Below are 15,691 nucleotides of genomic sequence, written 5' to 3' on the forward strand. Positions count from 1 at the left end.
CTTATTAAATAATCTAGGAATGGAAAGAGAATCCCTTACCTTGACAAAGTGATGACATCAGAAATTTTCTGCAAACGTTATACTTAACAGTAAAATATAAGAAAAATTCCCTTTGATGCCTGCCATCACTACTATTATCCAACATTGTTTTGGAAAATTTGGTCAATGGAATGTAATAACTGGAGGGAGGGAATAAGGGCAAGAGAGAAAAGAGCAGAATAAGTACATAAAGCTGTTACTATTTGAAAGTTGGATGTTTATTCATCCTCTGACAATCAGGTAAAAGAAAATATAAGATGGTATAAGAAAAATACACAAACCTCAACAGATTTCCTATTATATATCAGTGATAAATATGATAATATGTAATAGATTGGAATTCATCCACAATGGAAACAATAAAAATGAAAAAATAAAACATCTAATAATTTAATGAGAAGTATGTAAACCTTATGTAAAGAAAACTATAAAAATTTATTGAATATCCTGAAAAATAATCAGCATAAATGGAAAGACTGAGTGGAAAGATGATATAATAAGGATAGAGATATTCCCCAAATTACTATATAAATTCAATGCAATCCCAGATGAATTTCCAATGAAATTTTTTAAATGAAACTTGTCAATCTTGTCCAAAGTTCAACTGGAAAAGAAAATCTTAAGTGCCTTGATGAGAGTATTTTGAAAACACGGACAGCAGACATTCCCTGCCATATGTCAAAATGCACAATAAGGCTCCAGTCACAAAAACAGTGTGCTACTGATGTAGAAATATTTTAAAAGTTTGGTGGAATACATTAGAGTCTAGAAATAGACACATTAAAAGGAAGGTAAGGTATAATAAAGGTAGCATTTCAAATATGTAAGGAAATGTGGAAGTACTCAGTAAGTTGTGTTGGGACAAATGGTGTTGAGGAAAAAACAGAAATCAGATCACTACTTCATATAATTTACAAAAAAGTTTAGGTAGATAAATGTACAATTTATCTTTATCTTTTTATATACTTGTACAATGTACAAGTATATAAATGTACAATTAAAATAATAAAAGTTTGTTTTTATGTTTTTTTGGGATAGGTCTACCTAAAAATGACACAAGACATAAAGAACACACTGACATATTTAATCATAAGCCCTCTCCACTCTTGGCATCCTAACCTACCCTTAAGGTACAAAACCCTCCCTGGGCAAGGTCCTTTCCTACTACCATGGGGGCTCCTGTGGCCAAGCTCCCTGAAGCTCCTTTGAAATGTTCCTGAGCTCAGAGTCCAAATTTGTAGTGATAAAATGGTATGCACTTAACTATGACTTTGTCAACTGTAGCCTTCTTTTTCTCCCTCTACTTTTTCGCAGAATCTCAGATTTTCAAAGGTATAAAATACTTATGCATCCCCATTTTACAAGTGAAGGAAAACCAAGGCCCTGGTTAATAAAAGAACTTGCCTTGGAACACATACCTAGCTGCTAGCAGTTCAGCTGAATATGGAGCTCCTGGTTTCAAAGGCAATTGGTTTCTGCTCTTTCCACATTATAACTTCCTGTGGCCTAATCTACAAGTGGCTAATTTTCAGGTCAGGTATGGAGGCTTACTACAGAGAAAATTTGAACCCAATAAAGTCATTTTTCAAACCACATATGAAACAGTAGGAATTTAACTATAGTCAAAATACAGATTAAACTTGTATTGTTTCCAGAGTCCCTACTCATTTATACCATAATTTTAGTTAAAGTACCTGAGAGACAGGATGAGATCAAATAGAACATAGATCATTTGCCTTTGTCTTTTTGTTCTGAGCTTCCTATTAGCATTTCACTGAGTGTGTATGTCAGAGGGTGGGAATTAGGAATGGTATTTAGGGGTTGGTAATATGTCATGAAATCATAACGTTGAGATTTTTTATATTTTCCTAATGAGAGGAAAGTTATTGTAACTATAAACTAAATTTTACTGCTTCAATCATAGTAACCATGAAATAGTCCTCAAACACCTTTCAAGATAGTTGAAAATTACTATTCCAGATGATTTATGTTTGTACTTTTTAAAGCACATTTTAAGAAAAAATATAAATAAAAAACCTCCTGAAGGAAAAAAGAACACAGGTTAGATAAACCAGAGGCCCCATGGGTTATGAGTAAATCTGAACTGGTGCCATTTTTCTGGAAAGGTCTAAAGTAAAGGAACCCAGGAGACACAATAAAAACTAAGACAAGACCAACTGCACTACTGACAAGGTTGTGAAAAAATTCCTTGATCCAACTGGATAGATTTAGCAGCTCAGAAAGAATTGAGGAGTGGGGGGGAACACCAAGAGAGATAAAATGAAGTCAAGACAATGATAAAAGAAAATGCAAAACAATGGCAGTCAACCTCAGTTGCAAACTAGCAAAAGCTATGTGGGTTCTCAAGCAGCCACAATATTATAACCATCTAGTTTTGTGCTCAGGCGAAGACATCACACCAAAGGCACTTGGCACCAAATAACTTCTGGCCAGGGATTTTACATTTAGAAATGTAAGACCCAGTAACATTTAAGGAATTCCCCCTCTTGCCAGATAGCCATCCTCTTGCCCTGAAGCCATGTGACAAATGATCCTGAATACCACGTTGCCTTTTATGCATCTGTTGTCTAAATCAGTGTAGAAACTGGAAGGAGAGACTGAATTCTGGCCCTTAGCAAAAGGCTACATTTTAGTGTCATAATGACAGTCTTGGCAGAACAGGGCATTCTTACTTGAAATGTCTCTGCCATACTAAGAGCTTTGTCCACCATAACCTGAACCTGGCTTGATCGAAGGGACTATCAGTTCTAAATTTTAAATACACAATCAACTATGTGAAAATTTAAAAGAAGCAAACTGTTTCTTGGAAATCTCACTTCATGAATGATTGTCTCTGACTACTTTTTAGCACTTGAAAAGGTTTCATTTTCATTTGTGTTGTTTTCTGTTTTTATATCACCAAAATATTTCTCTCAAAATCACCACTGAAAACTTTTTTTTTGTTCTTTTTATTTAATGACACTTGATCAAAGGCAAAATTGCTTTTGTGTACTCTGTGTGTGTGTGTGTGTGTGTGTAGTGTAGTGTATAATGGCACCAAAAAGGGAATACATTCTTTCTGTCAAAGATGTTCATCTTGGTCACTGTATCAAAGATGCTCTAAAGCACTGAAGCCGGTAGGCAAGAAACTGTTTTTAATCCTCTCTGAAGTGCAGGATGGCAAGAGAGACACAACATGCACTTGAGAGCATCCTGGCCACAGTGCCATCACTTCAGGGTTGCCCAAATCTGTGAGTATTTTCATAGCTTGCTTTTCAGACTGGAAAGATCTAAAATTGTTGGAAATAGATGAGCAATGTTGTGCTTAAACCTGAGACTAGTCTATCTTCCCCAAACCATTTTCAATTTGGGTTGTTATTATCACTCAAGTTTTTTTCTGGCCACTATCAGGTAAGGATTCAAGGTCTCCAGTGTCCACACAAGGCAGAAGGAAGATACCACTGGTCATTTTGAAAAGCCACTTTGTTTTCCTAACTACATCCAATTTCTTTCACCACTATGACTACACACACATGCAGACACACACACACAAACCAGCAGTATTAAGTTTCAGGCGTTTTCTGCAAACTATTCATATTTCCCTTAGTAACCAAAGGATGACCCCTAGGTAACGATGCCTATTACAGCCTGCAGTCCATAAACATATGTAAAGATCTTTCCACTGCAGCCATTAAAATAGAGAACGTTTTTTAAATGAACATATACCCTGCCTAAGTTCTCAAAAGTTCAACAAAAAATGACTTAAGTATTTACTTTTATTTAAAAGTAAAAGTCAATTAAGTACCTGAAATTGCCCAAAGCAATCAGACTTATTGTACCAAGGATCTGGATCATATCTCCAAACAACTAAGCAACTCATCCAAAAACACTAACAATTTCAATGCCTAGAATAGAGCCTAAAACAATTTTCTAACCTGCAAATTCAAGAATTGAACTAGAGGAGCCATTAAAGTTCACTCTTGGATTTATAAAAATATCCTTGACTATTTCCTTCTTTAGTACAGTGAAAATGAGAGAAATTGGGTAACAAAGTTGTTAAAGAAGAAAAGGAGAAAAGGGGCATTATGCAATTGTATTTTAAACGGCCTTCCTTGACCTAAACTGAAAACTAAGAGAAAAATTCAAAATTTGTAAAAGAACCATTTCTTTTGTGAGTGAACAAAATTGTTACTTTGTTGCTTCCTCAAAACTCACAACTATAAATGATATAATTTCTAATAGAAAACAAGAACAGGAGTTTCCAAAATTTAAAAGTACCAAAATTCTGGTCTGGAAGAAAACACGTATTTATTCTGAGTAAAAATTCTGTTACATCAACAAGACACATTTTGACATAGAAAAATACCTGTTTAATTTTAGAAACAAAGTAGGGAGGCAGAAGGGAAAAACTAACTGCAGTTAACCAAAAAAGAAAGAAAGAAAAGAAACCACTTCCATATTCATTAAATAGAATGTCTTGTTATTTTCACAGACAGTAAAAACTTTTTGACATCCTTTTTAGTCCCAGACTGGAGAAGTGTCAATGGATCTTATTTGGTCTCTTCTTCAGTGTGTAGAGTTTACAAGCCTAACCAAATTTAGAATTAGTGGGAGTTATGCACTTATGTTCCTTATACATAAGAGAAGAAAAAAAGGCCCTTTTATGCCAGCTTTGAGCTGGGCTTGAATTTTTATGACTTATTTAGAAGCCCTAGGGAATGAAAAAAAAAAGTTTCTTAATGGAAATACTGACACAGTCTTAAATATAGTGACATGAACAAGCACTTCTATGAAACAGCACCAGGATGTGACTGACCACTCCAGCAAGTTTGAAGTGAAGACAGTTGCAGACAATTGATGATAACTGACTGAATGACATTAGGAAAGTAATGGCAAGCTAGAAAAATCAAAATTTCCGGTTGGTAAACTTGTTTTTAATAGGAAAATATGTAAAATGTATGGGATCTTTACTCCAGTAAATGGAGGAAAAAGAAAATGTAAAATTTTTGCATAGATTTTCTTCAATTGTTACCGGATTAAAAGTAGTCATTCTTAAAAAGTCAAAGCTGTCATATCAATCCTGAGAGATGTAGCGAAGAGTTTAAATCAGTGGATCTAAATCTTGGTTTCTCAGATCTTACAAGGCTATGTACTAGATAGAGATACACAACAAATACTTGTTTTTTGTCTACCTGTTACACTTTTCATTCTTTGGTGGATTTCTAAAAATTAGCTAGTCTTTTCCATTTATCATCATATTTTCCAGAAAGTCACTTATTTACTTGAAAATTGGGTTAGTTTCATTTTATACTTTCTAAATTACTATGTTGAATCTCTTAAACCTCTCGAAGTTTTCAGCTACATTTTGTTTAGCATTTTCCTCTGGCTTTAACTTTTTTCACAATTGCCTCTTTTTAAAAAAGCTGTTTAAACTTATTCAAGATCATTTTTTTTCTCTTATCATGTTCAGGGACACAGATCAACATGTATATGTGTACATTAAAATGTCCTTTATAGTTTGGAAGGCAAACAGACCAGATCATTAAAACACTAACTCATTTAAGAAACAGTTACGGGGCAAATATGGGAAAGACACTGTATGAAGTGCTAAGGGGGCTATAAAATGTATAAAACACCACTTCAGGACCCCAGAGAACTTTTAAACACATAAGGCAGTGAGTATCAGCACAAAAGAGAGACAGAATACCGCTGTCTTTCAGAAAAACAGTGTGTCTAACCTTCCCACAAATGTGTATTAGTGTTGCTATCATACTTAGGTATCGGATAGAAGAAATGTAATATTTGTTACAATGTAAAATGTTCCCACAAATGTGATTTAGTGTTGCTATCATACTTAGGTATCAGATAGAAGAAATGTAATGTTTGTTACATTGTAAAATGTAAAAGGAATGCAAAACGTACATTTTTAACAATGTAAAAGGACAGAAAACATTAGGACTAAACATAGTTCTAAAAAATGTGTATATTTTCTAAACCAAACTGCCATAGACTTCCGATTTGTTTGCAAGCCATATGGTATAGGGGCTTTAGGTCTCAGTATTTACATTTACGGTTTTTCAGACTCTCATGTAATACCAAAGAACAAAGAAAAGTGAAGGAAAAGTTACCCCTGAAGAAATCAGAAGAAATCAGAAAACTGCTCATGCCAATAGTTGTTCTTTTTTTTTAAATTTTTGTTTGCCATTACTCTCTCAGTTTTTAACAGTAGATGGAACACTTTTGCAATTTCATTTAAATTTTGCAAGTGAATTCATAAAGGAAATTTAATTTTAAAAAGCAAGCTACTGTTAAATACTCCATATGATGTATTTGGCTTTCATCATCACTGATAAACATTTACAAATCTATGGTGTTTAGAATATCGTGCTTAAGTTTGAATGATTCTGGAGTAACCTCACGCCTACCCGAAAGTCAGAACTTCTGTAGATATCATTTATAAGATTACTGCTTTGGAATAAGTAATTAGGAAAGAACCCTTTTCAAATGGCTATGAGAAAGACATCATTCTTTATTCAAAGATATTAGGGGCAAGTTTAGGATTGTGGTTAATTCTGAAACTACTGATTTGAAAGGGTGGAATATATAAAAAGCAATAGGAGGAGGTAGTTTAGAGAAGAAAGGATATTGAAGCACACCCCACATGCTGTGTTTAATATTATCATCTTAGGAGAACAGACAATTCTATATTTTTAAAATCAGTACTTAAATTTCTACTTGGAGATTTCACTTATGATGGAATACCTCATTCCCAGATGGTGTTTGATAGGCAAAGTATTATTGTAGTAAGGATACAAGACAAGAAATTGGATAACCTTTCAAGTATCCTTTAAATGTCACTAACTGGGCTCGTGATAGAGGGTTTTATTATTCTCCGCTGAAGTACATGAGCAGTCATTTGCATGCCAGGAAAAGAATGTCTGGAATAATCCAAAAGGGCAAAGCTTAGCTCTTTCACTAAAAATAAGGAAGTGACAGGCACAAAAAGGGAAATAAAAGAAGATAAAAGTATCCAAAGCAGACTTACTAGTCAACAAATCCCATAGAGAAACTACTATGTACACAGAAACATACTATTTTAACAGCTGGCTCTTGACAAAGCCTTCTCTTGACTACCATGAAGCTTTCTTTAAGCTACTCACAAATACAAAACCTAAAATTGATGAAACATATAAATTAGTAGTGATTATTCACTGTTGAAAAAGATCTGCCAAGACAGCCCTTTAAATCTTTCTTCTGCTTCATGTAACTATGGTTTCTTTGTTGAGCAGCCTAGCACAAAGCACAGGGCTCCAGTGAGCCTAGGATAGGGCCTGTGTAGAGTGGCTCTTAATATTTTTGTACATGGAATGAATGCATGAAAGAGCACCTCATACATGAGAGAACTGTATCTCAGAAACGTACCTGTGAAAGTCAGCTTTCCGAACTGGGAGTGCACTTCTTCAAAGAAGCCATTCTGTATAAAGTTAAGGTTAAATCCCAGGCTAATTCAATGCTTTTTTTTTTTTTTTTAAGATTTTATTTATTTATTCATGAGACACACAGAGAGAGGCAGAGACAGAAGAAGTAGGTTCCCCACAGGGAGCCTGATGTGAGACTGCCCCTGGACTCCGGGATCAGGTTTTGAGCCAAAGGCAGATGCTCAACTGCTGAGCCACCCAGGCATCCCTAACCCAGTGGTTTTACTGAACTCCTGAGCATACCTGGGTTTTTACCACTGATAATGCCCTTTACATTCTAAAGTACTTGTGTATGTAGGAAGAGAGAAAAAAGAACATCATTAGCTGAGAGGAAATGTTTGAAAATGGCATTTAGCCTCTGGCATCCTCCCAAACTTATTTTCTACTTCCTATTTCCTCTTTCCCTAATAACCAAAATCCTTAGTTCTGTCATTTTGCTCCAACTGTGGCAGGCCATCCAAATGGCCTCTACCTTCCAAAAAATTCCATGTAGCAAATAAATGACTTCTTTTTTTTCTCTCAATCAAAATCTCCATTTCTTCAGGGATATTCACCTCAGTCAAGTGGAGGGGAAGCTAATCTAATTAATTCACACTACCATAGGAAAAGAGTTCTATCGGCCTGTATGTTTTTGCCACACCACATGTGTCTAATTAAGAGGGATTTTAGACAGTTTAACACGATGAAGTTTAAACATTCAGCCTGTGGGAGCTGGTTAAATTTATGAATTATATACTAGCAGAGCAGTGGGGCTCAGAGAATAAGCATTCAAATGTACTAGCCATTTATAAGTTGATCATTTGTGAGCTGCAAAAAGAAAGAACATAACAGGGATTTGTTCTCAAGCCAAGCAAAAGAAGGGGAAGAAGTCTACCCGTTTTACTTCAAGACTTGCCTGATTTTTCCCCTTGTCAATAGACTTCTTAGAAACCTCTCCTTTCTCCTTCAGTAAAGAAGGAAATTTGTTAGGTTTTTGAGGATAAATCAAACTGCAATGCAAGTTAGGAAAGGCTCCAGTGAGGACTCACTGTAAGGTGGCACAGATGGCACATAGCTCCTTCATGGATGGTCCCATCTGGAGAATATCAGTACTGATTCAATAGAAATGGAGGTGGATATTAAAGCTAGTCTTCATCCTGATACCTCAGAGAGCAGACTCACTGAGGGACTAGAGGGCTCGAGGTCAGTTTGTCATGGGGATTCACTCCATCACATACCTGAAAATTGTCATCCATTAACCTAACATGATGAACAGTAAGATGAACAGTATTGTAATTTTAATTTAGACATAGACAACACTGAGTGACTAAGTTTTCTCAAGTATTATTTAGCTGTATTTAGAAGCAATAACCTTAATAATTCTAGTCAATTCTTGTTTAAAGATTTTATTTATTTATTCATGAAAGACACACAGAAAGAGGCAGAGACATAGGCAGAGGGAGAAGCAGGCTCCCCAAAGGGAGCCTGATGTAGGACTGTATCCCAGGACCCCAGGATCACGACCTGAGCCAAAGGCAGATGCTCAACGACTGAGCCACCCAGGGGCCCCTAATCAATTCTAATGTTATAATTTCTGCTGTTAGAAAGAAATATTTTAGCCAATACTTATTGAAAGCCTATTTTGTCCCCTGGGGGAAAAAATCTTTTTTATCCCTTGCATGATGGGGAGACTGTAGATTACAAAAAAATGTTTAATGTCTACATAAAATCAACAAAAACATGTTTGCATCTACTTTGATGTTGTCAGTCAAGTGGAGAGGAAGCTAATCTGATTAATACACACTGACATAGAAAAGACTTCTATCCACCTATATGTGTTAATTATGATTACTACTTTATAATCTAGCAGGCTTCACCCTCCTAGAATTTACAAGAACAGGTGAAATGAAACTCAGTGATACATTATCTTTCCACACACCAACTCTTTCATTTGGCTTTTTTTTATTCAATTATCATTAATGGAATGAATCATAAGATACTAAAAATGGGTGAGGAAATGGATACAATTCTTTTTTAGCATAGATAAATTAATACACTATGTTTAAAGGTGATCTAGTCTTGAAAAAGAATTTAAAAGATGAAATCTTTGCACTAGGGACACCTGGGTGGCTCAGTGATTGTCTGTCTCTGGCTCAGGGTGTGATCCCGGGGTCCTGGGATCGAGTCCTGTATCATGATCCCCACAGGGAGTCTGCTTCTCCCTCTGCCTATGTCTCTGCCTCTGTGTGTGTGTGTCTCATGAATAAATTTTTTAAAAAATCTTTAAAAAAAGGACAAAATCTTTGCACTACTATAAAACTGGGGTGGAGGAGGGGAGTGGTATTTAATAGCAGATTGAGAGGATTTCTTTTTAGGCAAAGAAAGAAAGATATAACCAGAAGGAATTGAAGGAATTCAGAATAAGCCTGTATGCCAGAGAAAACCATAGCAGTTGCTCAGAAAGTATTTATTGAAATCCCCTGTTCTACTATTTATGCTTGAGTGGTAACCCAGCTACAACTGCAGCAACGTTGTCGCTCGGTTCCCCCAGAAGACAGCCATTTATTATTTCAGGCTGAGATTTAGCAGACGAGTCTTAGACCACCAATCTTTCTCAACTCTCTATCCACAAAACCAAAAAATTTATTTCGTTCTTTTTAAAGTTCATACTCATGCATGCAAAACCAGAAGTTTACATGTCTAGGTTGCTTTCTCATTGTTTGCATAACTAAAAAATAGGCTTTTATTTAAAAATAGAACTTGGCAGATGAACAGGCCATTGATTGGATATTTTAATAAAAATAAATGGCCAAGATACTTAATTTCGAGAAGTATCAACTATACAGGCAAGTTTCCCTCTTTGGTTTTCTACTTTATCACCTTTGAAAAGAGCATGCATTTTCAGAAGATTCATCACAATGTGTAAATTTCAAATTTGTTTCTACTGGGTAACATAAAGAAATTTATAAGAAATTTCACAAAATAATAGATCTTCAATTATTCCACCTAATCAAAATTAATCTTCATTGTTTCAAAAAATCTTCCTTGTTTTTGTCTATATATATATTTGTACTGTCATAACTGCATTCAATGTTTCCACAATTTTAAATTGTTTTCCACTTAACCTTATGCTATCAATATTTCTCATGTTGCTTTAAAGTCACTATCAGTATTATAAATAAAAATGTTGATTTTTATGCTATTCTAATCTAGCTTTGGATTAGAATAACATTTACATTTTTAAAAACTGACATACTTCCCATATTTTTATATGTTCCAGAAAAATGCATGAAGGATGAGAATTAATTATTTCTTCAAAGTTTGGGGGAAAAAATCCAACAAATCTATCAAATCATATGTTTTGGGAACAGGGTTTACTAAAATCCTTGACTTTCCCTGAATTAGTGATCATTTATAACTTTTCTCATTGTAATTTTATAATTTACTTCGTGTGGATATTACCAATTCATTTCATCTGCACATTTATATATAGTATATTGTCAAATAACTGTGCATAATACACCACAATTTTAAAAAATATTTTTAATGACTATATATTGATTGCTATATCTCCTTTCTCATTTCCAACTTTAATCTCTGCCAAGTTTTACCTGTTTCTTTTAGTATTGCTTTCAGAGTCAACTCTTAATTTATTTTTCAGCTTTCCATGTTAACTTTTTCATTTTATTTTTATTCTTTTTTCAATTATCTGTACTTGCACATTTTGACGTCCTATCCCTTTCTATCTCTGTAAATAAAATTAATGAAGCTCTGAATTATCTCCAAGTTCTGCTCTGGTCACATTAGTTAGATGTTAGTATGTAATTAAAAAAATTTTTTTTATTAGCTAAATAGTCTTTATTTCATCTTTTACTTCTTACTAGACCCAATTATTACTTACAAGACTAATTTTGTATGTCAGAGCATTTGGAGTTGTTTTCAACCTTGAAGTTGGAGATGCAAACAGAAAGTGAAGTTAAGTCTTTAAAAATGTATTGAGATTTTCTCTGAATCCTTACAGATAATATATCTTTTTTTAAAAAGATTATTTCTTTATTTATTCATGAGAGACACACAGAGAGAGAGGCAGAGACACAGGCAGAGGGAGGAGCAGGCTCCCTGCAGGGAGCCCGATGTGGAACTTGATCCCGGAACTCCAGGATCATGCCCTGAGCTGAAGGCAGACACTTAACCGCTGAGCCACCCAGGTGTCCCACAGATAATATATCTTGTACACATTTGTAGACACTTGAAGATTTCCAGTTAAATAATCTGAAAGGTATATTAAACAGACCAAATGTAATTCTTTTATAAAGACCTATTGCCCACATATCAAGCTCCTTACAAGGACTACACTCAGTATCATTTGTGTAGTGTTTAGCAGAGGGCCTAGAATATCATAATTGCTCAATAAATGAATTGTGGCAGTATATGTAATAATTAAGAGTTATCATAGTCTTGTAGTAGTTATGTTCCTCCTACCCCTTACACAGGCTAAGCTGCACTACTGATCCGGAGAAGAGTTATTAACTTGTGTTTTTGGTCTGGGTTTTCTTATCTATGATATAACATGGCAGGACTAGATGCTTTCTAAAGTTATTTCCAACTCTAAAATTTCTAAATCTCATTTGTTGGCATTTTCAGGATCTGGACTCTATCTGCACCAGATGTAGGTCACACATATCCTTTGTTCTGAAGCAACTTGCTCAAACACACTCTTTACGAGCAAAACTCTGGAAACTGAAGTGAAGATAGAAATTTTTACCAAACTCACTACTCCATCAGAAAGTTCCGGACAGGCAGAAATCAATTCATAATTTTTGGAATAAAAGTAAAAATTTCAAAGCTATTTATCAGTCTTACTTGTGCTTTCCAGGAATAAAAGTAAAATTTCCAAAGCAATTTAAGCCCGATCTACACTTTTCCTTCACATGAGTCTTGGCACCCATGCTAATTTGTGTTCATTTTCCATCACTATTAGCAATCAAAGAATTTAAGAGAAAAGATGGAACACAAAGTGTTTGCATGGCTGGCTATAATTCAGGGCATTCCTCCTCCAAGAATGTATATCATTGAGATTAAAAATGAGCATTAAGAATGAAAATTCTCATCTTTATTACTAAGAGTGAAAAACCCAAGTAGACCATCATCTACTAACAAGTACATCTGGTAATTAAAAACAAAACAAAAGCTTTCAAATTAAATTATGAGCTATATGTGAATAATCTCTTATAAAAGCAGTAAAGATCATGCCATTATACCTGTTGAATTTGCTGCAGTTTTAGTTCTATTTTAAACAAGGTGTCATGAAAAGCACAGACTTACCTGTACGGTAGACAAAGTTGCCTTCGGTTTCTGATGATGAGGGAGACACCAATTCTTCCTCAAATTCATTGGAACTAAAAGATCCCGAATGGTTTCTTTGCCTTGTCTTTCCCATCATGGCAGCATTTGTGGCCATGACATGTCTCAAGGAGTCGTTAAGGTAACGATTCAATAAGCTGCTCTTGTATTCGGGGGGTGATACGTAGTCCTCACTGGCCTGTGACTCTGGCCTCACTCCAGCTTTTATGACTGAGCTTTCACTTTTAGTCACAGGATGATGAACTGGATTATTATAGCCCCCTTCATTTATGTGGTTTCTTGGAGGATTTTCTCCATCTAAGGGAGAAAAATACCAATAGGTAGTACTTACATATACTATTCCCTGTTATAGTCAATCATTAAATATATACATAAATAAAGAATATTTAAAGTATATTAAATTGTCTTTGATACCCCAGGTTAATTTTTAGGGAAAGGAAGCAGGAATCTATGTAATCTCTCCCTATGGTATCTTAATTTTAACGAATTTCACAGAAAATGTTATTCTGACACATGATAAATCTATAAACAAGAGGAAGCAGCCATATTCTGTTGGTCATTTATAGAATTGTAAAAATGAAGTTACTTCACGCAATAAAAAAGAATCATTAGAGTACCATCATATTTAGTGGAGTCAACCTTAAAAAACAGCACTTGGGGTGAACTTCTTATTAATAGAGGGAAAGCAAAATAAAAATATTAACAAACCTTCAGAACATGAATCATCGCTGCTTACACTAAGTCGCTCAGCGTTTCCTTGAACATACTTGTTGTACAGTTTTATTCGTAAAGCCCAGCTTAAATCTGGCTGTCGAACGGTATTCTTAAGCCGACGTCTTGCATTAGCAAACCAATTTGACACCTAAAAAAGTTTTATTTTTCAATTAACAAAACAAAAAATATTACCCATCACATATTACTTTCCCACAAGGGACCTAAGCCTCTCACAGTATCTCTGATCATTAAATATTCTCAGAATGCAATAGTACTAGACATTCATTCATTCATTCAACAAATGCTGAGCACTTACTACAGAGACTGAGCACCTACTGTGTTCTAGGAATAATAATAATTAAAAAAAGAACAGGCTTTGCCATCAAATGCTCAGTCTAGTAAGAGGTAGGATAGTGTACAAATAACTTTAGTATAGGAAAGAATGTGATTGAATGGCTTAAGAGGCATTAGAATAAAATGATACAGGAATCCAAAGGAAGAAGGGGTTACTTTCATGTATGACTTAAGACTTCATGAGGAATTAAGTGAAACATTGAAGGAGTGTGTCAGGTATAATGGGTAGGAAAGTGTGTTCCCAATAAAGAGGACTTGAGAACAAATATAAGTCAAATTCCAGAGACATTGTGGTGGGTGAGGAAGAGGGAAAGAGTTAAAAATGACCTTGAGCCATTCCTTTGTAACCAAGAGAAGGACAATGCCATTTTGAGAAGGAAAGTAGAACTGTTTATGGGTGAAATGATGTGCTTGGTTTAGGGAATGATTAGTCTGAGGTACTGGAAAAGCATACAGGTGAGATGTGAAGGAAGAAAGCAAAAATGATATCTGAGACTCAAGGGAGAAGAAAATCAGATGTGGGTCAAATGCACAGAAGTGTCGGCGGCAGCTTTGAGTAGTCAGGGAGATGGCTGAAGACCAAACCCTGGAAACCTCCAGAGATCAAAGAGACAGAATTATAACAGAGAAACTAGCACAGCAGTCAGATACAGCAATCAGAGAAGTAGAGAGAGAGAAATGCCAATAACACTCAGCTTTTTTTTTTTTTTTAACACTCAGCTTTAAGTTGAAAGTCAAATGCTTCCAAAGAAAATAGCTGAATGCAAAGAAACAAACACTGCAAAACAAAAGAAAGTTACTTCCATTTCTTTTTAATAGATACTATTGTATTTCTGGAAGTTAGAATGGTGCTTGAGATTTCCTTGAAAATATCTGGCTATCATCAGGAAAAAATATATGTAAATAACCCAAAGGGCCAATATTTGCTTTTAAAAGAATGATATATGGAAAGAGAATTACGTCTTTCTGCCAATTTTTTTCTAGAACATGAGTCCACATTACAACAATAGTTTGTGTGGCAGTGCTTACGTTGGAAGTTTCTTTTTTTTTTTAGAGATTAATAATATAAACCTACAATTTTTACATATTTCTCAAGACATAATTATTGAATGGGCCTATGGTGAATCCTACTTTTTAAAAAAACAGAACTACATTTTTTCCCTCTTTGACTCTACAAGTTTTTAAAACATGGTGGTTTTTCCCAATTTACATACACACACATACACATGCACACACACATATATACAGAAAATATATCATAGGTAATATATATCCAATATTAATTACCTTTGAGTCTTAAGTAATAACTGTCCCCTTAAATTTATGTGCATTGATGTAATAACTCACCATGGCATTCCAGAAGTTTTAGTTTTTATCAAGCCCTCTTCCTATCAAGTTGTGCTATTATACTATGATTTAATATGGCTTCAATTTTTTTAGTCTTCTCCAACCTCTAGACAGACACCTTCTGCAAATACTCATTCAATAAATATACATTGAGTAGTTCTTGTGCTCTAGCTATGGTGGTCAGTGCTAGGAATGTTAAATATTAGGATAAACTTCGTCCCTGCACATATGGAAGGATTAGTGTGGAACTATGTATTAACTGAAATACATGGGTGAACATTTACTATGGAAGCACAAAATGCCTGGTCTAGTCTTCAAACCTTCCTCTACTCTCCAAGTCATAGCCGAAGTATTTATTCAGGTTTTTGTTAGTAGTAACTGGGAATTTTAGAACTTTTTTTTTCTGGATTTCTCTA

General features: G+C 34.8%; 1 protein-coding gene across 9 annotated transcripts in view; it reads right to left on the reverse strand.

Moving 5' to 3' along the window:
• Positions 1-15,691, reverse strand: part of LOC144309720 (homeobox protein Mohawk-like) — a 67,948-nt gene that overhangs the window by 42,214 nt on the left and 10,043 nt on the right. For 7 of the 9 annotated variants that reach the window (XM_077890828.1, XM_077890824.1, XM_077890825.1 and 4 more), the window contains 2 exons: positions 13,569-13,722; positions 12,822-13,157 (listed from right to left, as the gene is read on the reverse strand). In XM_077890828.1, coding sequence (XP_077746954.1) covers positions 12,822-13,157; positions 13,569-13,722 — 490 coding nt within the window. Of the gene's footprint in view, positions 1-8,165; positions 8,325-9,737; positions 11,769-12,821; positions 13,158-13,568; positions 13,723-15,691 lie in introns of those variants that run through there. The other 2 variants (XM_077890830.1, XM_077890826.1) reach the window with 2 other exon arrangements.

The sequence above is a fragment of the Canis aureus genome, unplaced genomic scaffold (assembly GCF_053574225.1).
Source record: "Canis aureus isolate CA01 unplaced genomic scaffold, VMU_Caureus_v.1.0 ptg000196l_RagTag, whole genome shotgun sequence".
Lineage (NCBI taxonomy): Eukaryota > Metazoa > Chordata > Mammalia > Carnivora > Canidae > Canis > Canis aureus.